The sequence below is a fragment of the Ranitomeya imitator genome, chromosome 1, assembly GCF_032444005.1.
Source record: "Ranitomeya imitator isolate aRanImi1 chromosome 1, aRanImi1.pri, whole genome shotgun sequence".
NCBI lineage: Eukaryota > Metazoa > Chordata > Amphibia > Anura > Dendrobatidae > Ranitomeya > Ranitomeya imitator.
The window spans coordinates 1,128,250,791-1,128,277,876 of NC_091282.1; the positions used below are offsets into that span (position 1 = coordinate 1,128,250,791).

Genomic DNA, 27,086 nt, shown 5'->3' on the forward strand with positions numbered 1-27,086 from the left:
TTTCTTCCTCAGCTTAGTTTGGTTGAAAGAACTGGAATTTTTCTTCTGAATATATAAATCCCTTAGGGCTACCACAGCTAATGTTCTCAGATGTCAACATTTCCAGCAGCACAATGCATGTAAAGAGGTTTGTGTGCTGATTTCAGCTCAGCAGAAGAGACTGTAACTAAAGCTACCCAGGACGATTTTGTCTTTTTTTTAAGAACATCCTTTATTTCTCTTTTGTAATGCTCATTTCTCATTAGGAAAGAATTTAATGCAAAGAAGTATTTATTATTTTTAGTGGTTTACTATTTTACCCTAAATTTCCTTACATGCATCATATTTACACAACAGCGAAGTAAGCACAAGCCTTCGCCATCAAAGTGGTGTAAACATTTGAGTTGATCTGTTTAGAAAAAAAAAATTGTCCGGTTGAATTGCTGAAAGGGTTATTTTTTCCCTTTGGAACTGATAACATATTGTCATCAAATCCTAATAAAATTTAATAAATACAAATATATGGGTTGGACATGCCATAATTTTAAGGCATGCACAAGTGTATCTAAAGCATCTCCAGGTTAGTAAACTAGAGAGGAGTGAATCTTTTGAATCTCAAATTTTTCAACTTGGCTGAATTTTCCAGAACAATTTAATTTGCAGAGGATACATGTGTGCAAATCTGAATACTGGAAAGCTTGCTCATAAAATATATGTGACATAGAGGAGATAGATAGGGAGAAGCTCAACCCGGCCTCCTGGATTGTACCAGCCGACCAGCTGATCGGCGCCACGGTGGTATGTGTCGTGGCTGTGTCACTGTCACAGCACATGCATGGAGAACCCAAAAAACAGGCAGGAGCCAAGTGTCATGCTACTGTGCTCCGATCCTCGCGCACAGAGAGGATTGGAGCACAGCTGCGGAGGAGGCGGAGAAATTAATTTCTCCATCTCCTCTGTTGCCAGCGTTGGCGTATATCACACCACACTCAGTGATATCCGAGTGCTGTGCGTTGTCACTCACACCCATAGACTTATATGGGTGCAATTGAGCCGAGTTTCGCTGCCTATCACACCATGCTGCGATTGTTCGTAAATGCCGATTTGACAAGAGAAAATAATTGCAGATATGAACTGCCCATGGAGAAACACAGGGCCGAGTGTTTTGCGATGTTTTATTGCATAGCACTCAGCCGTGTTGTACAGTAGTGTGACTCCGACCTTATCCTGAGACTCTGGAGATGTAAAAAGTCTCTGTTGTACAAACTGTGCTCTGCTGGGAACCGCTGATCTGTGATGATGACCCAGTTACTGACTACCACTGTACAAGGTATGATTATCCTCTAGATGTCATAGCTGCATAGCATTATGGGGAGGCCGCAAAAATTACGATAGCCCACTCCCTGATGCTTCAGCTGTTGGGAAATGGTGCCAGGCAAGGTTTTTTTGGTGAACCGCAAATTGGATCTCAAAATGTTCGTATTTGTGTGAAACTGTGAATTACAGGAAATTCGATTCTCCGAAAAATAATCTCTATTGCCAACTTTTAACTTTTTCTTGGACTACTGAACCAAAAGTCACAATGGTCCAAAATTTGTGCAGACATTCATCCCACCTCTTAATAAACATCATAGGGATGTCAAACTCAAATAGACAGAGGGCCAAAATGAAAAGCTTTCATAGAATGTTAGAATGTTTGAGTTGGAAGGGACCTCCAGAGTCATTGTATCCGACCCCCTGCTCAATGCAGGTTTCACTAAACCATCTCAAACATATGTCTGTCCAGCCTCTGTTTGAAGACGAGATATACTATGTCTGCCGCATTTCCCTGAACAGCCCAGTCAGTGATTCCTTCATAGAAGGGGAAGGAAATTAGATTAGTCTGGCATGACTTGTTTGCTACTAACCCATGCTGGCTCTGGTTAATTACTGTATTCTTATCCAAGTACTTACATACATGCTGTTTAATAATTTGTTCAAAGATCTTTCCTGGTATAGAAGTATGGCTCACTGGCCTGTAATTTCCTGGCTCCATATTCTTTCCTTTTTTGAAGATAGGGACAACATTTCAATCTTTTGGGTCATCTCCTGTTCTCCAGAATTTTTCAAAGATTTTCGCTAGTGGTTCTGCAGTTTCCTCTGCTATTCATTTCAGTATCCTATAATTCAGCTGGATGAGGAGCTTTGGCAAAGTCGAGGGCCAATCTTGATATTTATTTTTTTTAAAAGTCTACAATTGAGCAAGTGTTTCCTTATTATCAAATATAATGATTAACTTTTTCATATGGAAACAAAGGGTTGTTCCACAAACAAAGTACATTTTAATTAATAGATCTTAGAATAAAATATTAGAATAATATAATATGTTATGTAAGGGCAGTAAGGCCCACTGGCCTAATTTAAATATGTAATAACAAAGGATAAAAAACCTTGAATAATACAGATAATAAAGTATGATGCAAACAACAGTTCTCCCAAACATAGTATGATACCTCCACAGTACCCTCCACATGTACAGTATGGTGACCCCATCACAGTATGATTCTCCAACTGTAACCTTCACACAGACCTCCATACATGCTACAAAAAGTGCTCCATACAGTATAACGGCCTCACATAGTGCTCCGTACAGTATATTGGCCCCGCATAGTGCTCCATATAGTATAATGACCCCACATAGTGCTCCACAAAGTATACTTCTCCACATAGTGCTCTATGCAGTATAATGGCCACAAAGAAATGCTCCATACAGTATAATGGGCCTCAACTTAGTGCAGTATAATAGCCCTACATAGTCCTCCATACAGTATAACAAGGCCCTACATTGTCTTCCATACAGTATAATGAGCCCCACATAGTGCTCTATACAGTATAATAGGCCCTATATAGTCCTTCTCACTGTATAAATGGCCCCATATAGTGTTCAATAACAGTATAAAGGGTCCCACATAGTGCTCCATACAGTATAAAGGGCCCAAAATAGTGCTTCATACAGTACAATGGCCACAAATTTAAAATTTGCCCCACATAGTCCTCCATACAGTATAACAGGGCCCTGCATTGTCTAGCATAAAGTATAATGGCCACAAAAAGTGCTGCATACAGTATAATGGCCCAACAACAAGTGTTTCATACAGTATAATAGCCACAAAATGTGTTCCATACAGAATAATAGCCCCACATCTTCCTCCACACAGTATAATGGCCTCACATTAAAAAAATAAATAATCGCCGCTGCTCATTCCACCGCTGCTCCGGTCTCTTCATGGTGTCTTCAGATCCTCTGCACATCTCAGTACAGCAGGTGCATTGTAATGACGTCTTCAAGCCCGCTGTGCTGAGATGTCAGACGCAGAGTGGGAATGATGGGAGCTGGAGCGTCAGCTGACGCTCCCACCTCAATCATTGCTTTGCCAATATAGTTGAAAGTGCGCTGGTGGGCAGGGGACATGCCCAACATCAAGGACCAAATATACTCGGGGGGACACGCCTGGCTTTGTGGGCCAAATATACTCGTGGGACACGCCCGGCTTCGCAAGCCAAATATACTCAACCTATGTGTCAGATTTGGCCCACACGCCAGAGTTTGACATACAGGTGCTTCTCACAAAATTAGAATATCAACAAAAAGTTAATTTACTTCAGTTCTTTAATAGAAAAAGTGAAACTAATTTTGTGAGAAGCACCTGTATGTCACGTATACATAAATATATGATATATAAAAAAAAATCACAAAATTAATATAGTCTCATGGTGGCAGGAAAACCTGATCACCCAGTTTGCACATTGCATGTCTTATATGTGAAATATGGCAGGTTTTAGAATAAAATTACATTTGACCCCAGTCTAAAATTACACTAAGCTACCCCAGAGAGAAAACAATGATTTTGTCACCACACCAGTCACAGAGTGATAGACCAGGACAAATGTCAGGATATATTTAACTCCAGTCCAGCATTTCAGTCTCCTGTCAATAACAACAATGACCTTTCCAGAATTGTCCCTTCTCCTTATAACATAGTTGTGCTGCCTTCTGGAAAAAAAAACTGAATATTTCTGATGTCCTGAAATCAAAACAAAGAGAGATTTTTAGTTGTCTGCTTTGCCCCAGATTGATTTTCTTGCATAGTTGAAGCATAAAGATGTTTTTCGTCTGCAGCACAAATCCCTGTGGTTATCATTACTGTCCTTTACAGTAGCGCATTACTGCCGAAATGGGAGCAATCCATTATTCTCACTGTTTGATATGACACAAAGGGTAAATCTTACATTGAATAAAAAATACATCTGCCGTCCTTGTAGCTTTTGCTTAGCTACATATGAAATTTCTAAAAGCCAAATCCTTCAATAGCTACAAGTAATGTCACTGGGTACAATGACTGTCGTCTTCTATTATACTCTGAAAATTGACATATAATTAAGCCTTGATTTTTTTTTTACTTTGCGAGATATGACAACCCCTCCATTCAATTTTGTTGAATACTATGTTCTCTGTAGCCTCAAGTTATTACTGGTGTTATTGGTGCTCAAAGCAAGTTATTTTAGTTTTAAAAAAAAAAAGAAACTTTACACGGAACACAACATTTCACGGCATTTCCACCATTGCAACTGTGGCTCTAAAATACTAAATAAGCAACTTTTCAAAGTCTTCATTAAAAAATATCCTGCAGTTTACTGCATACAGCACATACGTAGACTGATGTGTTTGGTGTCAAAGCTTGCATAGTTCCAAGCTTCAGTCTTCTTCTTTTCATCTCAGTATTTTCTTGTTAGGCACCTTTCACAAGTTCAGTATTTGGTCAGAATTTTACATCAGTATTTGTCACATGACTTAGGATAATAGCCAAACCAGAACCTCAATTTGCAGACACTGTGTTTCGGGGTACTGCCTCTCGTTAGTGCAAAGCGGAGATCTGGTTTGGTTGTGTGAGAGGCGTCCGACCGTTATCCAAGAAGTATCATTTCTCCTTGTGGAGATTGACATGCTAAGCATGCCAAGATGAGGAGACTTAAAGCCTCAATGCTCCTCTGGGAATTATGCTAATTATGTAAATTGTCTCTTCAGAGAGGAAGAGAACTAGAACTCTAGTGCCACCTATAGGAAGTGGCGATCCTACAAGTCAATGTTGACCCTTTAAAGAGGCTTATCACATGACTGTAATAGTTTGAAAAGTTGCTTTATTTTTTCTTTTGGTGTATTGGAGCAATAGAACAATGGTTATAAAGGTTCATAGCTTTTAAATGAATGAACTGCCAACAAATACAAGTTGTTTAGCTTTGTTCTTCTAGTTAGCCACTTGGCACTAGGTTATCACCTAGTTTTATATCTTTCTGAATGGCAGTGCTACATTCCCCATCTTGTATCCACTAGAGTCTTGTATGATAAAGAGTCCTCATGAGAATTGTAGTGATTGCCATACTGGTTATCGCTAGAGATGAGCGAGTATGCTCGTTACTCGAGTTTCTCTGAGCATGCTCGGGTGGTCTCTGAGTATCTTGGGCGTGCTCGGAGATTTAGTTTGTGTAGACGCAGCTACATGATTTGCAGTTGCTAGACAGCTTGAATACATGTGGAGATTGCCTGTTAGGGAATCCTCACATGTATTCAAGCTGTCTAGCAGCCACAAATCATGCAGCTGTGGCGACGAAAACTAAATCTCCGAGCATGCCCAAGATACTCAGAGACCACCCAAGCATGCTCAAAGAAATTCGAGTATCGAGCATACTCGCTCATCACTAGTTATCACCCAACTTCTTGAGGATACCGGTATGGAGAAATCCAAGCATCATCCTGAAGGAGAATTTTCTTCATTCCTTTCTGTGTAATGGTGAGGGGATTTACCCTTTTTACTTAAGGTACCGTCACACTAGACGATATCGCTAGCGATCCGTGACGTTGCAGCGTCCTCGCTAGCGATATCGTCCAGTGTGACAGGCAGCAGCGATCAGGCCCCTGCTGTGATGTCGCTGGTCGGGGAAGAAAGTCCAGAACTTTATTTGGTCGCTGGACTCCCCGCAGACATTGCTGAATCGGCGTGTGTGACACCGATTCAGCGATGTCTTCACTGGTAACCAGGGTAAACATCGGGTAACTAAGCGCAGGGCCACGCTTAGTAACCCGATGTTTACCCTGGTTACCATCCTAAAAGTAAAAAAAAACAAACACTACATACTTACGTACAGCCGTCTGTCCTCCAGCGCTGTGCTCTGCTCTCCTCCTGTACTGGCTTTGAGCGTCGGTCAGCCGGAAAGCAGAGCGGTGACGTCACCGCTCTGCTTTCCGGCCGCTGTGCTCACACAGACAGTACAGGAGGAGTGCAGAGCACAGCGCTGGAGGACAGACGGCTGTAGGTAAGTATGTAGTGTTTGTTTTTTTTTACTTTTAGGATGGTAAGCAGGGTAAACATCGGGTTACTAAGCGCGGCCCTGCGCTTAGTTACCCGATGTTTACCCTGGTTACCGGCATCGTTGGTCGCTGGAGAGCGGTCTGTGTGACAGCTCTCCAGCGACCAAACAGCGACGCTGCAGCGATCCGGATCGTTGTCGGTATCGCTGCAGCGTCGCTAAGTGTGACGGTACCTTTACTTTCCGGTTATCACCCAACATCTCAGAAATATCCTCCAATTCAGAATGTGTTGGCCATTGGAATGCATAGGTATTAATTGTACTATAGCTTGTCAATGTAAGAGCCTTCATCGGTTGAATTGTAATATTTGCCTGTTATGTTTACGTCCAGGGTAATTTGGTCACGTTCACAATCATCTTGGATAAAACAGACATTTGGAACCTCGTCATGGATTACGGTAATGAGATTGAGATGTTGGACACTGAGGTCCCTCCGGCTTTATGTGCTGTGTGTGGACAGCAGCATTCTTCAGAAGAAAACCACTTTTACACATACACTGAAGAGGTGGACGATGACCTGACTTGCCACATTTGTCTACATGCTCTGCTTGAACCATTGGACACTCCATGTGGCCACACGTATTGTACTCTCTGCCTCACTAACTTTCTCCTTCATGAGAATTTTTGTCCAATGGACCGAAAACATATCATGCTGCAATCCTGCAAAAAGTCCACTGTGTTGGTAAAGAACTTGCTGGATAAACTTATGGTGATCTGTCCGCTCAATGAGCAATGTCAAGATGTTCTTCAACGATGTGACCTTGAAGATCACCTCCTAAACAGGTAGGTCAAGGTTTGCGATGGAGAGCGGGTGCAGATTTATTGTCCGTGTGCAACAAACCACAGTCATAATTAGAGATGATCAAATATAACAAAATTCAAATTGGCCAAATCAAGTGGATTTTACAGGGAAATTCAATTTGCGTCAAAGCTATTTGCTGAAAATTCATTAATTGTCCTAGTAATGAATCTTGTATTGAGTAATATTCATTTTTGCAATGTCAAAGAAATGCAATACATAATTTAAACATTCCAGAAATTAATTTCACATTGAATTCATGTAATGAATGAACATGCCAAGTCCTCCAAGTTAGAGACACTCTCAAGCAAATAGAAAAGTCTCTGCTGTTAACAAGAAATTCCTATTATGTTATTTAAAAAAAAATAGATAACCCCATTGTGATTTGACTAACCTCTTCAATATTAATTGCTGTATATTCAGTGGGTTACAGTTCAATTACATTTAACAAATTAACAAATCTTAAATTCCTTTTAAAGCATAGCTAATGTTACCAAAAATGTCTTGAAGGGAATCTGTCCACAGGTTTTTACTACAACATCTAAGAGAAGCATGGTGTATGGGACAGAGACCCTGATTCCAGTCCTGTTTTTCTTACTGGGCTAACTGCTGCAGTTTTAATAAAATCAGTGTTTTATCTGCTGGAGAAATACCAGTTGTCTGAACGCTGAGTTTTGTATAACTCTGCGCACACCATTGATTGGCAATTTCCTGTGTACACTGTGCATAGGCAGAAATCTGCCAATCAGTGATGGGGTGGGGTTATACAGAGCAAATGAATATGGAGCACTACATGAGGTTTACTAACCCTCTTGTGATAATCAAACTCCTGTTTATAAAACAGGGATTTTATCAAAACTTCAGCAAGCAGCCCAGCAAGTGTCACATCACTGGCATCAGGGTTTCTGTCTTTATATTATTCTGCTCTCAGATTAGGTTGCAAAAACCTGGTGACAGATTCCATTTAATAACCATCTTTGGTAATTAGACAGAGACTTCGATTCAAAGGTTATATTGGGTTCTCTGTTTTTTTTTCTCAGACTACCATTGATTCCATGGTGCTGTACATGAGAAGGGGTTACACACAAATTACAAATATAAAATACTGTGAATAATCTTACATTGACTAACTGGTACAGATAGGTGAGGACCCTGCCCTGGCGGTCTTCCATTCTACAGGATAATGGGGAAGGAGACAGTAGGATGAGGGTTGCAGCAGCTCCGATGGTGGTGAGGTGACATCGGAGTCATTGCAGGCTGTAAGATTTCTTGAAGAGATGGGTTTTCAAGTTCCATCTGAAAGTTCAGAGTGTGGCGGAATTGGATGTGTTGATGCACAGAATTTCTAAGGATGGGGGGGATATTCGGGAAAAATCTTAGAGGCAATTGACTGAGGAACATAAGAGTGTGGAGGAGAAAAGAAGGTCTTCTGAGGACGGAAGATATTGTGAGATTAGTTTGGAGATATTCGGAGGTGACAGATTATGGATGCCTTTGTAGGTCAGAGTTAGTACTGTAATTTGAACTGGATATGTTGGGGAATTTGGAGTCCATGAATGGATTTGCAGAGGAGAAGCATGGAGAGAGCTGGATTAGGCTACGTTCAGACTAGCGTTGCGCGCCGCTGCGTCGGCGACGCAACGCACGACGCACACAAAACCGCGGCAAAACGCACGCAAAAACGCTGCGTTTTGCGACGCATGCGTCGTTTTTTGCCGAAAATCGGACGCAAGAAAAATGCAACTTGCTGCGTTTTCTTGGTCCGACGCTAGCGGCAAAAAAGACGCAAGTGTTGCAAAACGCAGCACACAAAAACGCATGCGTCCCCCATGTTAAACATAGGGGCGCATGACGCGTGCGTCGCCGCTGCGTCGCCCGACGCTAAGGTGACGCACACTAGCAGAACGCTAGTGTGAACGTAGCCTAAGTCGGGCAGCAGAGTTAATGACGGACAGTAGAGGTGCAAGAGTGTTAGCAGGGAAGCCACAGAGGAGGATATTGCACTAATCAAGGCAAGAGATGATGAGGGCATGTACTAACATCTATAATATAACGCTGGGAGCGTCACTCTGTCCGAAGCCTCTATAGACTGCGCAAGCGCAAGCGCCGGTGCAGTCTGGGCCTCACAGAGCGACGCTCCCGGGAGATCGCGGTATGCGTAAGCACTGAACGCATACCGCGATCTCCACCGGAGAGTCAGGGACTGCCAGGAGGGAGGGTAAGTATACTCACCTTTCCCGGTTCCAGCGCTGCTTGCGGCTCCGTCTCCCGGCTCCGGAGGGCGCGGACTGCGCAGGCGCCGATTCCTGCTGCCGGAATCGGCGCCTGCGCAGTCCGCGCTTTCCGGCGCCATTTTCTTGAAGACACACTCCGGCTCCACTGCAGGTGTGTCTTCAAGAAAATGGCGCCGGAAAGCGCGGACTGCGCAGGCGCCGATTCCTGCTGCCGGAATCGGCGCCTGCGCAGTCCCCGCTTTCCGGCGCCATTTTCTTGAAGACATACCTGCAGTGGAGCCGGACGATAGGTGAGTATGGTATTTTTTTTTTTTTTATATGGCAGCAGCATTCGGGGGCATACACACTGGAGCGGGGGGCATATAATACAATGGTGGCGCAGGATGGCAGCAGCACATGACAGAACGGGCGCAGGATGGCCGCAGCACATGACAGAACGGGCGCAGGATGGCAGCAGCACATGACAGAACGGGCGCAGGATGGCAGCAGCACATGACAGAACGGGCGCAGGATGGCAGCAGCACATGACAGAACGGGCGCAGGATGGCAGCAGCACATGACAGAACGGGCGCAGGATGGGAGCAGCACATGACAGAACGGGCGCAGGATGGCAGCAGCACATGACAGAACGGGCGCAGGATGGGAGCAGCAGATGACAGAACGGGCGCAGGATGGCAGCAGCACATGACAGAACGGGCGCAGGATGGCAGCAGCACATGACAGAACGGGCGCAGGATGGCAGCAGCACATGACAGAACGGGCGCAGGATGGCAGCAGCACATGACAGAACGGGCGCAGGATGGCAGCAGCACATGACAGAACGGGCGCAGGATGGCAGCAGCACATGACAGAACGGGCGCAGGATGGCAGCAGCACATGACAGAACGGGCGCAGGATGGCAGCAGCACATGTCAGAACGGGCGCAGGATGGCCGCAGCACATGACAGAACGGGCGCAGGATGGCAGCAGCACATGACAGAACGGGCGCAGGATGGCAGCAGCACATGACAGAACGGGCGCAGGATGGGAGCAGCACATGACAGAACGGGCGCAGGATGGCAGCAGCACATGACAGAACGGGCGCAGGATGGCAGCAGCACATGACAGAACGGGCGCAGGATGGCAGCAGCAAATGACAGAACGGGGACGCAGGATGGGAGCAGCAAATGACAGAACGGGCGCAGGATGGGAGCAGCAAATGACAGGATGGGAGCAGCAAATGACAGAATGGAGGCGCAGGATGGGAGCAGCACATGACAGAACGGGGGCGCAGGATGGGAGCAGCACATGACAGAACGGGGGCGCAGGATGGGAGCAGCACATGACAGAACGGGGGCGCAGGATGGGAGCAGCACATGACAGAACGGGGGCGCAGGATGGGAGCAGCACATGACAGAACGGGGACGCAGGATGGGAGCAGCACATGACAGAACGGGGGTGCAGGATGGGAGCAGCACATGACAGGATGGGGGCGCAGGATGGAGCAGCACATACCAGGATGGAGACCATATACCAATATAAATGCTCGCCACCCGGGCGTAGAACGGGTTCAATAGCTAGTTTTAGTATATTCAGGGTTGAGGAAAGGATGGATTCTGGAAATATTTTTGAGTTGGAGGTGGCAAGAGCTTGGAAGTGCGGTTTGAAGGACAGGGCAGTGTGGACAGTTACTCCAAGGCAACGGCAGAAGGTGTGGCGTCGTTAATTGTGATAGATAGATTGGGTATGGGGTTAGGTGACATGGAGGAAAGCTGATGAGTTCAGTTTGGTCCACATTGAGTTTTAGGAAGCGAGAGGAGAAGAAGGATATGTCTGATAGTCATTCTTTGATTGTGGACTTTCTATCTGAATAACAATTCCCAAACCAGTAATGGAAGGATCACATTCCTTTATGTTTTTGGTTATATGTACAGTTGTATAAAGAACTGCTTTGTAGTCTCATGAATGCATTTTTCATAGCTTTAGAGGCTTGTCATGGTGTCCTGAAAGTTTTATGATCATATTAATATATTGTTATGAACTGTAGGTGGGATTGCTTTTCCTTACAACAAATATCATCTAAATCCTGTAAATCCTGTATACTACATTATGTTGACAGCCGTGCGCAGCAGATTGACATTAGTATAAGCATAGTCTTCTCTATACCTTGTGTTTTTCTCGACATGGATCACCAGTAAAGATCGGATCTACATGTAACCAAGGTAGAGCTTAAACTGGTAAATCTATCATCAATGCATTGGTAAAATCCATATTTTCTCAATCCTCCTGAAGGTTTCATGTGCCAATCTGTATATATTGAACGCAGAGAACTGGAAATACAGCGACTGCCTCGTGAGCAGGATTCCACTTGTGTGTCTGGCATGGAGGCTGGTAACAATGCAATGCTTTTAAGATGTCATGGAGGTGTTTATTCTGCACTTTGAAGAAACATAACAGCACTTAGGATTACTTGAGAAGTTAAAGATAGGTTTGCGCTAATTCTTTGAACTATGGAAGGATTTGTATGTGGTTTGCATGTGGTTACCTTTGCGTGCGGAGCAGCACCTGCTTTACGTTAGGTGCACAGCAGCTCGCGTATTCTAGATCTTTATACAGATGTATAGCATCTTGATCTTTCATATCTGTGCTGCTGATGCTACCTAAGGGTGATTTAAATTTTATAGATGTTTCATAGATTTCTAGAAACCAAATAAAGTCAAAGTAAATCATTTTTTAGAATCAACAATACAGTATATGGACAAAAGTAATGGGACACATCCATTAGTCATTAAATTCTGTTTTTTTTTTTCATTCAGTCCCATTGGCACAGGTGTATAAAATCTGTCTCCTCACCATACAGTCTGCATTTGCTAACATCTGTGAAAGCATAGCTCATTCTATAGAGCTCACTGACACCAGCGTGGTCCTGTAATCGGACGTCACTGGTGCAACATGTCAGTTCAAGAGATTTGTGCTCTCTGAAATATTCAACGATCAGCTGTGAGTAATATTGAAAAGTGGTCTAATCTGCAGGCACCATGTGATGGAGCAGGGGAGCTGAGTGGACCGATATGTAGTTTTGTGAGAAAAGATTCAGTGTAACCCGTGTTTTTATCATTTAAACCTCTGCCGTTTTGGTAATTTTCGGTCCGGTGGGCGGTCCTATCAGTGACTGACAGCTGTCTTTGTATAAGTGTATAACAACAAAAGTCCCATAACAATCTCAATGGGGCCAAGAAGAGATCCCACAAATAAAAAATAAATATATTTTTATTATCAATAAATCTACTATATAAAGCTGAATGTGTGTGTGTATGTCCGGGATTGGCATCTGCACCGTCGCAGCTACAGCCACAAAATTTTGCACAGTCACACGTCTGGACCCTGAGAGCGTCATAGGCTACGTTGTGAGGTGAAATTTTAACCCCGCGCGTTCCAATTCACCAAACAATTTTTTCCCCTATCTACATAATGGGGAAAAAGTGAAAGGAAAAGTGTTGGAGGCAAATTGACAGCTGCCAGATGTGAACAAGGGGGACTTAAAGAATGAGAGCGATGGCGCCAAAGAGTATATACCGTACAGTTGCTAAGGTGGGGCCCCGACATGGGATACTCACCACAGACGGGGATATGAACACACACAAAATGCGCCACACACTACCACGTGCTTGAACACATATACCACCCTCAGCACACATTTCACCACACATACACCAACCTCGCCACATAAAAGTCGAAACACTAAAGTCGCCGCTCAAAACTCGCCACGCGCAAAACTCGCCACATGCAAAAACTAGGCTCACGCAAAACTCGCCACAAGTGCAAAACTCACCTCATGGAAAACTCGCCACACGCAAAACTTGCACACGCGGAAAAATTGCCACATGCACAAAAGTTGCAACACATGCAAAAGTTGCCTCACACAAAACTTGCACATACTCAAAAGGCACCACACATAAAACTCGCCACGCGCAAAACTTGCCATGTGCAAAACTTGCTGCACACAACTTGCTACACTAACCTGTCACATGCAACTCAACACACAAAAAGTTGCTACACGCATGTTGCCACACAAAACTCATCTCACAAAAGTCGCTACATGCATGTCGCCACACGCAACTCAACACGCACAACTTGACAAATGAAACTCGCCCTAAAACACACACAAGTCTGGTATTATCTTTCAAAAATAAAAATCTGATTAATAAACAGACAAACTACAAGAGCAACAAATGTATCATATAGGAAATATGGCAGCTGTCAGTCACATGACCTGTCTATTATGTGTATGTGTGAGCTAATATATACTGCCAGGGGGAGGGCTTCCTGTTGGCTGGGGATTTATCAGGCTGCCAATTTAGCTTACAAATACTGAGGTAAAAATACTGAGCAAATAACGTGTGAACGAGGTCTAATACAGGAGGAGATGACATACAGGTATATACTATATACAGGAGCAGATGACCTACAGGTATATACTATATACAGGAGGAGATGACATACAGGTACATACTATATACAGGAGGAGATGACATACAGGTGTATACTATACACAGGAGGAGATGACCTACAGGTATATGCTATATATAGAAGATGACATACAGGTATATACTATATGCAGGAGGAGATGACAAACAGCAGGTATATACTATGTACAGGGGAGATGACATACAGGTATATACTATATACAGGAGATGACATACAGGTGTATACTATATATAAGGGAGATGACAAACATGTATATACTGAGGTGAAAATGAGAGGTGTGAGTGCAAAATGAGGAGTGAGGGAAAATAGTGGAGTGATCAGAAAATGACAGATGTGAGGTCGAAATGACAAGTGTTAGGGGGGAATGAGAGGAGTGAGGGAGAAAATGAGAGGTGTGAGGGAGAAAATGAGAGATGTGATTGGGAAAATAAGAGAAGAGAGGTGCTATAACTAACCACAGATATTTACTATGCCCAGGCAACGCCGGGCTCTTCAGCTAGTATAATATAAAAGAACAGTTGATAAATCCGAGAATAACCGTACTAAGGGACGCCACAGAACAAAATAGATATTGGTATATAAACATACAGCAACCATCTGCATATTACACATGCTAGTGGATGACAAAAAAATCCTATGTCAATAATGCTGAGCATGTACCAACTAAATCGATGAGAAGATCAGCAGCATATATAAATGCATACCCAGGACCCTAAACAAATGGATCCTAAACAAAATATCTAAACCATCCCAAGTCATGAATATATGCCACCATGATGGGCCAAGTATAATGGGCATGAACAGCCTCAATTAACCAGGGAGGTAAGATTGTTATAAAGAAGGGCATATTACCTGCTGCAGAGCTTCACCGGGCATCCCCTCACCCCAACGCGCGTTTCGCCGCCAGCTTCTTCCGGGGGCATAAGTGTGCATATAGAGTGAGCTGTCAGTCACTGATAGGCCCGCCCACTGGACCAAAAATCCCAGAAAGAGGAGAGGTGTATATGATTAAAACACAGGTTACAATGAATCTTTTCTCACAAAACTATATACCAATCTACTCCGCTCCCCCTGCTCCATCACATGGTGCCCGCAGATTAGACTATCTTCATGGTGACAGGTTCCCTTTAAGTTACAGAGTATGGTCACTCAGGGTTATAGAGCTTAGTGCATAAAAATCACCACTGCTCTGTTGACTACTTAATTATAGAGATCACCAAGCTCAATGCCAATTGTTGGATGGAGTGATGTAAAGCTGCCACCACTGCATTTTGGGACAATGGAAAAATCCTCTGTAGAGTGACAACTCGCACTTCTGTACCTGGCAGTGTGATGGACAAGTCTGGGCTTGACATTATTTTCCTGACTGCATTGTGGAGAGATAATGCTATGCACTTGCTTTTTAGGTGTCTGCTTAGACCTTTTACTGCCAGTGAGGGGAAATCTTAAACCTTCAGCATATCAAAACATTATAGACATTTGTAAGACTCCAACTTAGCAGTATAGAGAAGACCCCTTTCTGTTCCCCCAACTGTGCCGCAGTGCACAGAGCAAGGTCCATAAAGGCTTGATTGGGTGAGTGTAGTGTGGAAGGATTTGACTGCCCTGAGTCCTAACTTCAAACCCATTGAACACCTTTAAGATGGACTAAAATGGAGATTGCGAGCCAGACCCTCTCTTCCAACAGTGTCTGACCTCACAAATGCGCTATTGAATTAATGGGCAGAAATTCTTACAGACACCCTCCAAAATCTCGTAGAGAGCCTGAACAGAAGAATGGAGAATATTTGAGCTGAAACTGGGGGGAAACAACTCCATATTAATGCCTATGGATTTAGAATGTGAGATCATATAGTATATAATTATCAAAGGAAACATTAGCTGAATGTGTTAACACCGTGGGCATCCGGTGGAGGTGGGATGGAGGGTCGGTCGCTCACCCGAACGGGCTGTGCACAGCGAAACACTGTGAATGACTGATGTATAATCTAAATGTGGCTGCTGCTCCGGCCAATGTACTCACATCGATTGGTTAGAGGACATGAAAAATTAAGAAGAGAGGAGTTCGCTGGATCCCGGGCCCTGCTGCTGACATAGGTGATTCCAGGCGGTGAGTATAAAAAACATCCAATTTATTGCAATGCGTTTAGGAGCAGATTGTACTCTTTCCTCAGGCATAACGAGAAAGGAATCTCTACCTCTCATATAAAGGGATCAAAGGTGACATATAAAGCACATGCTATCACTAAACAGCTCGTTTAGATTAGAAATAATTAATGAAATAAAAAATATACATTTAAATAATCTATATATGCATATATACATATATATAATTGAATAAAAAGTGTATACATACACCGAGACATATGTTACCTCCATCTCCTTTATAAGGGAGGGTTCCTTTCTTGTTATGCTGAGGAAGGAGTAGAAACGCGTTGGCTAAAATTGGAAGTTGTTCTATACTCACCGCATGGATTCACGTATGTCAGCGGCAGCGGCAGGGATCCAACACACTACTCTCTCCTCAAATTGACAGTAAGGGTTGATGTAAGATACAACGATCAAAGCTATTTTTCTTTATTTCTGCTTTTATTCAACCTAAATTACAGATGGCTTTTCAGTTTTATATGTACAAAGACTGAGGAATTGTGAAGGACAAGATAGGATATTTTGAATAAAACTGCTGTCCTATTAACTCTTATCGGAAACGCAGTGCTCCCCAGCCGCCCAACTTCCAGATTACTCATCAATGAGCACGCTTGATTAATTGACAGCATTAAAAGCACCATGGATCTAAAGCTGTCCTGAAGCTGACATTGTGCTAGCCTCGGGATCACTAGAAAAGAGCTTGGACGCGCTGCGCATGTTCAGCCCACACTGCTAGACTGGTTCATTTACCAACAAGTAGGAAACAATAAAATAAAAATAATAAATTTCAGGGGAGATTTTTTTTTAAAGTAAGTCAATCCTAAAGTTGCTTGTTTTTACAAGCAATTTGGAGAGTTGCTCATCTAATCAGATAGTAATAATTATTAATTATGTAAAAGTAGTTAAATATGTATCCTGAAGCATACATTTCCTTTAACCTCATTTTATTTCCAAACTGAATATATTTTATTCTTATTTTCTGGGTATACTTTTGGAGGAATCTTGTCTGTGATGATAATCTGAGGTGTGATCACAGTTGTATTGCACATTACTAGGCACCAAGACAAACATAACTAAGGCAAAAAATGATCCATTGACTTCTATTGGAGAGTTTTGTGTATATGACCAATGACTTGTGCAGAGGTCGTTGTAGAAGGGGAGGGAAGAGGGGAAAATGAGCTTTGAGCATCACTTATCATCAATAGTGTGATCCAGTGTAATCAATTGCTCATTTTGCCCTTCTACCCAAATAATTCTTCTCTTAGAATTAGGTCTGTGACATCACATATTTAAAACCAGACTAGCTGAATACTTCTAGTGCTATGTAGGAAAAGAAGTCTCTTTTCCCTGTATGAGTCATAAGTCACTGCAAAAGTCCATGGTGGGGGTGCGTAGCAGAAGGGTCAGGGTTTGAAGAGGGGAATGATAAATGCAGGGACAAGACACTTCCTGTTTCTACATAGAGCAGAGAAGAATTTACTGGGTAGAAAGGCAAAATGAGCAATTGTAAGTACACAGCGTTGTATGATGACTGCAATATATTAAGAGGATACAACTTTGATCGGAGTGCTTGTTTAAACATCAGGATGGCAGCTAACATTAGACTGTGGTGTGACTCCTCACCAGCATATAAACCTAAACCCTTAAGATTTGAGTCGCACACACCTCTGTTTCCCCCCATTATAGGACATGCTGTAGTGGACATTAATTATTCCACTTTGCAAAGTCTTCTATTTTTCGTTATAGTCTAGTGGGACATACAGTGGTCCCACTGCCTTGGGGGTGTGCATGAAAGTATGGATAAGGTATGTTGGAGTCTGTACTGCTCCCTTCAATTATATGAGTAAACAGCTCCAAACTGCTCCATCTTTTCTTTGGCTCTGACCTATGGTAAGCTACTTTCATCTTTTAGGTCTGTGTAAAGGAAGAGGATATCCCAGCCTTCTTGAATAAGTAGGCGAACCACCAGCAAATTAGAGCAATATTAGACACTTTGGTATAAACAACAAATTAGTACCAGTTTTCAATCAGCGGAACACTTTTGAGGTTCCATAGCCGGTAACGCATGTGACAATTCTTCATCACAGGTGGATGTGGTTTCAATGTGTGGGAACATACATGCAGTTTGAAGTGTAGCTTTTTTACAGATTTTTGAGTCAAAGCAAAAAAGTAGGTCCAACAGGAAGAAACCTTATCTTTATATTGCCCTTTCATTTGGATCTAATTCTAGATTTGGCTTAAAAATACTATGTCAAAAACTACTAAAAGCTGCACGTGTGTGATTCCAGCCCAAAGGCGCTACCTTCCATTATAGCCCTGCCTTCTGGTTAAAAAAAGCTATTGCGAACACAGCACATGCTGAAAAGTCATCTCTTTGTGACCCCAGAAAGAAGAGCGTTGTGTGCAGAGGCTGCACCAGAAAGTATTAGTACCTCTCTCCCATTATATATTTTGCACCCTCCGCCGGTAATTCAGACGTATTGCTGGCTGTCACTTGCAGAAAAGAAATGTGTCATCCTCATCTCCAAGTGTTACCTGCCATTGTATTTGTTTGGCTGAAAGAACTACATCAAAATCCTATGGTTACCAATCCTGCTTTATTATACCTGTCACTTCCCCCGACTTGGGAATCATACAATATTGTATTATTATTGTACTAGATGGTGGCCCGATTCGAACGCATCGGGTATTCTAGAATATGCATGTCCACGGAGTATATTGCCCAGCCACGTAGTATATTGCCTAGTGACGTAGTATATTGTCCTGCCACGTAGTATATTGCCCAGTTACATAGTATATTGTCGAGCTACGTAGTATACTGCACAGCCCACGTAGTATATTGCCCAGTGACGTAATATATTGCCCAGTGACGTAGTATATTGCCTAGTGACATAGTATATTGCCCAGCCACGTAGTATATTGCCCAGCCACGTAGTATATTACCCAGTGACGTGACATATTGGCCAGCCACGTAGTATATTGCCCAGTGATGTAGTATATTGCCCAACCACGTAGTATATTGCCCAGTTACGTAGTATATTGCCTAGTGATGTAGTATATTGCGCAGCCACGTAGTATATTGCCCAGTCACGTAGTATATTGCCCAGCCACGTAGTATATTGCCCAGCCACATAGTATATTGCCCAGTTACGTAGTATATTGCCTAGTGACGTAGTATATTGCACAGCCACGTAGTATATTGCCCAGTCACATAGTATATTGCCCAGTCACATAGTATATTGCCCAGTTACGTAGTATATTGCCTAGTGACATAGTATATTGCCCAGCCACGTAGTATATTGCCCAGCCACGTAGTATATTACCCAGTGACGTGACATATTGGCCAGCCACGTAGTATATTGCCCAGTGATGTAGTATATTGCCCAACCACGTAGTATATTGCCCAGTTACGTAGTATATTGCCTAGTGATGTAGTATATTGCGCAGCCACGTAGTATATTGCCCAGTCACGTAGTATATTGCCCAGCCACGTAGTATATTGCCCAGCCACATAGTATATTGCCCAGTTACGTAGTATATTGCCTAGTGACGTAGTATATTGCACAGCCACATAGTATATTGCCCAGTCACATAGTATATTGCCCAGTCACATAGTATATTGCCCAGTTACGTAGTATATTGCCCAGTTACGTAGTATATTGCCGAGCTACGTAGTATACTGCACAGCCCACATAGTATATTGCCCAGTCACGTAGTATATTGCCCAGTCACGTAATATATTGGCCAGCCACGTAGTATATTGCCCAGCCACGTAGTATATTGCCCAGTTACGTAGTATATTGCCCAGTGACGTAGTATACAGCACAGAGCCACGTAGTATATTGGCCAGTCACGTAGTATATTGCCCAGCTACGTAGTATATTGCCCAGCCAGGTTTGCCACAGGTGAAAAAATAAAAAATAAACATATACTCACCTTTCCGAGGGAGCCCTTGTAGTCCACGGCAGGTTCCGGTCCCAGGGTTGCTATTAGCGCAGGATCTGTGATGACGTCGCGGTCACATGACCGTGACGTTATGGCAGGTCTTTGTAGCGCAGGCGCGCAGGGCCTGTGATGACGTCGCGGTCACATGACCGTGACGTCATGGCAGGTCCTTGTCGCGCAGGTGTGCAGGGCCTGTGATGACGTCGCGGTCATATGACCGTGACGTCATGGCAGATCCTTCTGCCACCGGAACCTGCAACGGAAGATGGAGGGTGAGTATAGCAGGTTTTCTTATTATTATTATTTTTAACATTACATTTTTCACTATTGATGCCGCATAGGCAGCGGCAATAGTAAAAAGTTGGGGACACACAGGGTTAATAGCGGTGGTAACGGAGTGCGTTACCCGCGGCATAACGCGGTCCGTTACCGCCGGCATTAACCCTGTGTTAGCGGTGACCGGAGGGGAGTATGCGGGCGACAGGCACTGACTGCGGGGAGTAAAGAGCGGCCAATTTCTTCCGGACTCTGCCCGTCGCTGATTGGTCGCGGCAGCCATGACAGGCAGCTGGCGAGACCAATCAGCGAATGAATAACCGTGACAGAAGGACAGACAGACAGACGGAAGTGACTCTTAGACAATTATATATATATAGATTGTTGTTGTTTCACTGCTATGCAGTCAGATTGCCTTTTAGAAGATTGTCCTGTCTCTCTCCCTCTCTGCGTCATCAGCTCTGATGTTAGTAAGCCCTTCCTTCATTAGTGTATGTCAGCCATCTTGCTCGCCTCATATTGAATCAGCTCTGGTTCATAATTGTCTTTTTTACCTACTGTAATTGTGCAAAATACAAGAATTCAGTTTGAAAATAAACCTTCTTCAGGAAGGTCCAGCCATACTGCTGAAGTTATAGCCAGTCAGCGAAAGATCAGCTAATGTTTATCTCTGTGCTGTTTATGTTCTTTACCCTGCACCTATCCTCTGTTTCTTTTTAGGAAGTAGGTGGCAAATTCTATAACTTACTTATTACTTTATTTTGTATTTCATGGTTTGTTTTACTCACTCTGGGATCTCTATTTCAGCACACTTTCCCTTCTGTAGGTAATTTGCACCCTGCTTTGCCCTCCGGTTCTTTTGGAGGAAAGTGAAGCGCATAGTGGCCTTTCAGACAATATAGGTCTGAGTTGCCATTGTCTAGTCTGTGGTTAGAGCTATTACGCAGGACCCACTAGGGGCTGCAGGGTCAGGATCCCTAGTCTGTACCGGAACTGCCAGGGTCTGGTGCAGTTTTTAGTGTGTTACCTATTTTTCCAAGTGAGTTGCTACACTATCATAACAGCATACTGCTGCTTTACCAATATTTTTGCAGTCCACTATCTGTGTTGCATGATCAGTTATTCACTATTTCACCAAGTGAAGTGGAGAGATGTATGTCACATGGCAGTTAGCATGGCATGATGGCTAAAAAGCTTTTGGATTCCCTGTGTTCCTTTGTGGCATTACAGTGAACCAACTGTAATCCCCAGAGTTTGACATTTTATGCTATCAGCTCAGCAATAAACTTATGGCATAAATGTAAAAGTTAAAAAGACAGAACAATCACCTCAACTATCACAATGAACAGTACAAGAAATACCCATCCTCTATTCACTGCAGGTGGTATTAAAGGAAATGTCAAACAGAGGTAATAATAACTTTTAGACAAATGGTGGTTCAACTGAGATAGCAGAATGGAACACGTAGTCCCTCGTATGAATGTAGCAGCAGTGCACATGATGATTGCCACTCCATTTATTCTCTATATGTGACTGCCGGAGAAAGACAAATACATTGCTATGGATTTTCTAACTTAAGGCTCTGATTTATGTCGCTCTATGAATTAGGCTTGTTAAACAAAATTTACTGTCCTGTACACTTTCTTTTTCAGAACGCCTTTGTGATTGTGCTTTTTGCTATGGCATTTTGTGCATACCATAAAATAAGAGGTATATTACTATTATTTATTATTAAAGCACCATTTATTCCATGGTGCTTTACATTTGAAAGGGGTATACATAATAAAAACAAGTACAATAATCAAGAACAATACAAGTCACTGACTGGTAAAAGAGGAGAGAGTACCCTGACCATGAGGGCTTACAGTCTACAATGCATGGGTGAGGATATACTAGGTGAGGGAAGAGCTGGTCGTGCAGTGATATAGTGGAGCGAGGGTTACTGCAGGCTGTAGACTTGTCGGAAGAGGTAGGTCTTTCTAAGGTTTCAATGGTAGGAAAGAGTCTGATATGATGGGGTAGAGAGTTCCAAAGTAGGGGGATGCACAGGAAAAATCTTGTATGCAATTGTAGGAAGCGATAAGAGGGGAGTAGAGAACTTGCGAGGATCGGAGGTTGTGTGCAGGTGAGTAGCAGAAGACTAAGTCACATGTATGGAGGATATAGGTTGCGGATGGTTTTGTATGTCATGGTTAGGGTTTTGAACTAGAGTCTCTATGCAATTCGGAGCCAGTGAAGGGATTGGCAGAGAGGAGAGGCCGGGTAATAGTGGGTGGAACAGGTGGATTAGTTGGGCAGCAGAGTTTAGGACAGATTGGGTGGTACGAGAGTGTTATTAGGGAGGCTACAGAGTAGGAGGTTTCAGGAGTCAAGGCAGGAGATGAAGGCATGCTCTTGTGTTTTGGCAGATTCTTGGTTAAGGAAAGTTCAGATCTGGGAAATATTTTTGAGTTGGAGTAGGCAGGAAATGGAGAGGGCTTGGATATGTGGTTTGTAGGAGAGAGAAGAGTCAAAGTTTACCCCGAGAAAGATGATGAATTATTTTTTGTCCACAGAAATCGAGCAGAGAAGAAGGATGAAATAGCGGTCAGACCTTCTGGAATTCTGGTTATTAAGAAGGTAATATCTGGTCCAGAGAGGTAGATCTGTGTGTCATCAGCTTAGAGATGATATTGAAAGCTCTATGAGCTGTCTCAGGCCAAATATGTAGACAGAGAAGAGCAGGGGTCCTAGAACTTCACCTTGAGGGACACTGATAGTTGGAGACACTGAACGCCCAGTCTGTTAGGTATGAAGAGATCCAATATAAGGCCAAGGCTGTGATGTGAAGAGATGAGAGAATCTGTAGTAAGAGGAAATGGTCCCCTGTGTCGAAGACAAAGGACAGGTCCAGGAGGAGGAGGACAGAGTAGTGTCACTTGGCTTTGGCGGTTAGTAGGTTATTGATGACTTTAATTAGGACAGTTTCTGTTGAATTATGAGGTCGGAAGCCAGATTGTATCCAGTCAAATAGGGAGCAGGAGATGAGGTGTTAGAACAGTTCAAGGTGGATAATGCTGTTCCTGTAGTTTTGAGGCAGAGGGAAGAAGTGATATGGGGTGATAGCTAGACACACTGGATGGGTCAAAGGAGGGTTTTTGAGGATGGGTATTATGGAGGCATATTTGAAGCATGAGGGGAACACACCAGTTGTTAGTAATAGGTTGAAGAGATTGGTTAGGGTTGGGATGAAGACTGTGGTGAGGTTTGGAATGAGGTGGGACTTGATCAGGTCAAATGCACAGGTGATGAGAAGAGATCTGGAGAGTAGAGAGGTAAGTTTTTCTTCTGTGGTGAAGCTGGTTTTGGAGGAAGAGGAAAGAATAGTTATGAGAAGGGGTTGTAGGGACTGTAAGCCGAAGCTTTCTCTGATGTTGTCAATCTTCTTCTTGAAGACTGAGGCAAAGCGTTCAGCAGAGATTGGAGGAGAGGGTGGAGGAGCTGGGGGACAGAGGAAAGAATTGAAAGTTTTGAATAGCTGTTTAGGGTTGTGAGACAGGAAGGAGATAAGAGATCAGAAGTAGGTTTGTTTTGCAGTAGCGAGTGTGGACTTGAAATTGTTGAGGGACTGTTTGTATGTGATAAAATGCTTGTTGGAATGGGATCTTTTCCATCTCTGCTCAGCAATCTTGGAAGCCCACCTCAGTTCTTTGGTCAGGCTGGTGTGGCATGGTTGCCTGTTGATTGTGCAAGCTTTGATATGTGTGAGGGGGGATAGATTAGAGAGCTGCAGCTATTGTGGTGTTATACGAAGTGGTAGCAGCATCTGCATCTTGTAAGGCAGGGGTGTCAAACTGCATTCCTCGAGGGCTGCAAACAGGTCATGTTTTCAGGATTTCCTTGCATTGCACAGGTGATAATTTAATCACCTGCAGAGAATGATTCCAACACCTTGTGCAATGCTAAGGAAATCTTGAAAACATGCATGGTTTGAGGCCCTCGAGGAATGCAGTTTGACACCCCTGATGTAAGGCACCTATGTGTGCCAGAGAGAGAAAGTACTCAGAATGTGAGTGTAAATCAAGGTGTTTGAGATTTCTGTGAGGGTGTTCAAGTTTGTGGAGTAGGGATTGTGCATTTGGAAAGAAGAGGGAAGAGAATGTAAACAGGTTATGGTCACATAGGGGAGAGGTAAGTTATAAAGGTTAGATATGGAACAGTGGCGGGTGAAGCTGTGTGCTGCCATATTTGTGAGTGGCTACGGAGGACCATTGCATGAGGCCAAAGGAGGATGTGAGTGTTTCAGCTAAGTGGGAAGTGTCAATGGGGGTGTTGAAGTCACCTATGATGATAATGGGGATATCAGAGGAAAGGAATCCAGGCAGTGAAATGGTCAAAATAGTTGGTGGCTGGCCCTGGGTTGCGGTAAATGACAGCCAGTTGGAAGTTGGAGGTGGAGTAGATGCAAACAGAGAGCACCTCAAAAGGGAGAGTGACAGATGATGGCAGTGGAATTGGGGTGAAAGAGCAGTTTTCTGACAGGAGAAGACCAACTCCTGCAGAGCTGGAAAGGCTGTGTCAGAGGGGGTGAGCCAGGTTTCGATGAAGCTGAGGAAGGAAAGTTTGCTAGTAATGAAAAGATCATGGATGTATGAAAGGTTGCTTCAGACAGAGCGAGTGTTCCATAGAGCTTCTGCTAAAGGAACTGGGGAAGCAGGGGTTGGGTGATATGGAGATATATTCCAGAGTCCAAAAGAAATGCTCCATCGCTCTTCATAAAATTACACTTCATTATTCTTCAACTATTGAAACCGCAGTGCATATGTAGCAGGGAGCATACTGTTCTGCTAAAACACCCTGGTTCTTACTCATTTTTGTTATCTGTTTGACGGGCAGAGTCACTTGCTCTTGAGTCTGGGCGGCAGTGAGCAGTATTGGACTGAAGTTGGTGAGATTGTGTTTTGTATTGATAGAAGTCAAAAGGACATAGGTGATGGTGCTCAGTGAATACTTTTTCCTGGCCCATATGAAAAACATTGAACTGAAACATGATAAAGCCTTTTTCTGGTTAGACACGTTATAATAATGTTGGCCAAACCTGAAAATTTTGGTAATAATAATAATCTTTATTTTGCGCTAACATATTCCCGCAGCACTTTACAGTTTTTGCACACATTATCATCGCTGTCCCCGATGGGGCTCACAATCTAAATTCCTTATCAGTATGTCTTTGGAGTGTGGGAGGAAACCCATGCAAAAACGGGGAGAACATACAAACTCCTTGCAGATGTTGTCTTTGGTGGGATTTGAACCCAGGACTTCAGCGCTGCAAGGCTGCATTGCTAACCACTGCACCACCATGCTGTCCTAGGTAAGACCAGACAACCAAATATAATTGGGATTCCTAACTGTTACTTAAATGCAAATGTCAGGGAATCAGAAGGATTGGGCAGTTAGATATTTAACATGCCTCTTTTTGTTGTCAAAGTAGATCAACCACCACCAGAGACATCTCGCTGCTGCTTTTTTCCCTTACCTTATAGGACACATACATGCTCAGCCAAACTAATAGTACATTTATATGCTGGGCCAAAGGGAAATAGCATTTGGCCGACGTCCATGCAATGTGTACAGCAAATCCTTGTTGTTAAAATGTTCATTTCCTTAAAGGCTTGTTCACACCATCGTAGATTCTGTCTTGGTAAGGAATTGGATTGATTATGCTAATTGGCACAAACTCTGATCCAAGTTTGAGCAGAGCGTGATATTAGTGTGCTCTGATTCTCTTGCATGGGAGAATCGGAGCACGGGCATGGAGAAGATGGAGAACTTAAAAAATCACCAATCTACACTGCCCCGTAGAGCAACATTGGTCCGAGTGGTATCTGATAAAACATTGGATAGAACTGTTATATGCTTATACGTGTGAGTGAGCCCTAAAATAGATAATAGAATGCAAATAATAATAGGCGTATCCTGCTGAGATTATAGGGCCATTGTTGCCATGTGTCATGTAGACTTTATAATTTAGAAATATTTATCATGTGGTCACGGTATGCCAATCTTAATGAGCAATAACAGAAGATCTAAGGTAACACCAGTAACACGTGTGGCTCGGCAATTGAAAAAATACCTTCCAGCATAAAGACATGACACATGACGATTAATTACTGTCTATGTCTGAAGTCCATTCTCTAACGGGAGAACATGGCTGGGGATTGCCTATATTTAGTTCCTCTGTAACATAGCCTGATTATTCTTACCAGTGTTAGCCTCTGCTTCAAGATACACAAAGCCAGTACTGAAAATGTAATTATGGGACAGATGGGCATGTTACAGGAAACCGTGTCCTCTATTACACATATCACCCCCAGAGTGTATGCTAGCGTATAATGTTTTGTATGTTTTTCTGTTCTTCAACATTGATTCCATTGTGAGGAACAAGAGAATCAAGTATATATATTACCATCTCCGTAGGACCACCAGTGTCTGTTTGTTAACGGCTTACTTTGGGAAGGATGGCTTCTTAATATCTGAAAGGACGTTCCCCAAAGAGAAGCGTTGAGGTCATTCCTGAGTCAGTCTGGCTGGATGTGTTTTCCTTGAAGATAAAGTAATCTTGACTAGTATCAAGTCCATGTATATTAATGTGAACTGTTGATGCACATTTGGGTTCTCTCTTTTTTTTTTTTTGCATTCTTTTTTCTTTTGCATAAAGTATAAAACTAAAAAGATGGCTATAATAATGCACATGATATGTGAGCTTATATAATGTGTTCATATGCCCAATGAGGAACGCAATGTGAGCTTACATAATGTGCTTGTGCATCTGTAACATTACTGGTTATGGAGGA

The 27,086-nt window shown here is 43.2% G+C and overlaps 1 protein-coding gene across 2 annotated transcripts in view; it reads left to right on the plus strand.

Moving 5' to 3' along the window:
* Positions 1-27,086, plus strand: part of LNX1 (ligand of numb-protein X 1) — a 289,799-nt gene that overhangs the window by 26,368 nt on the left and 236,345 nt on the right. For both annotated transcript variants that reach the window (XM_069744472.1, XM_069744473.1), the window contains exon 2: positions 6,716-7,167. In XM_069744472.1, coding sequence (XP_069600573.1) covers positions 6,716-7,167 — 452 coding nt within the window. The remainder of the gene's footprint in view (positions 1-6,715; positions 7,168-27,086) is intronic.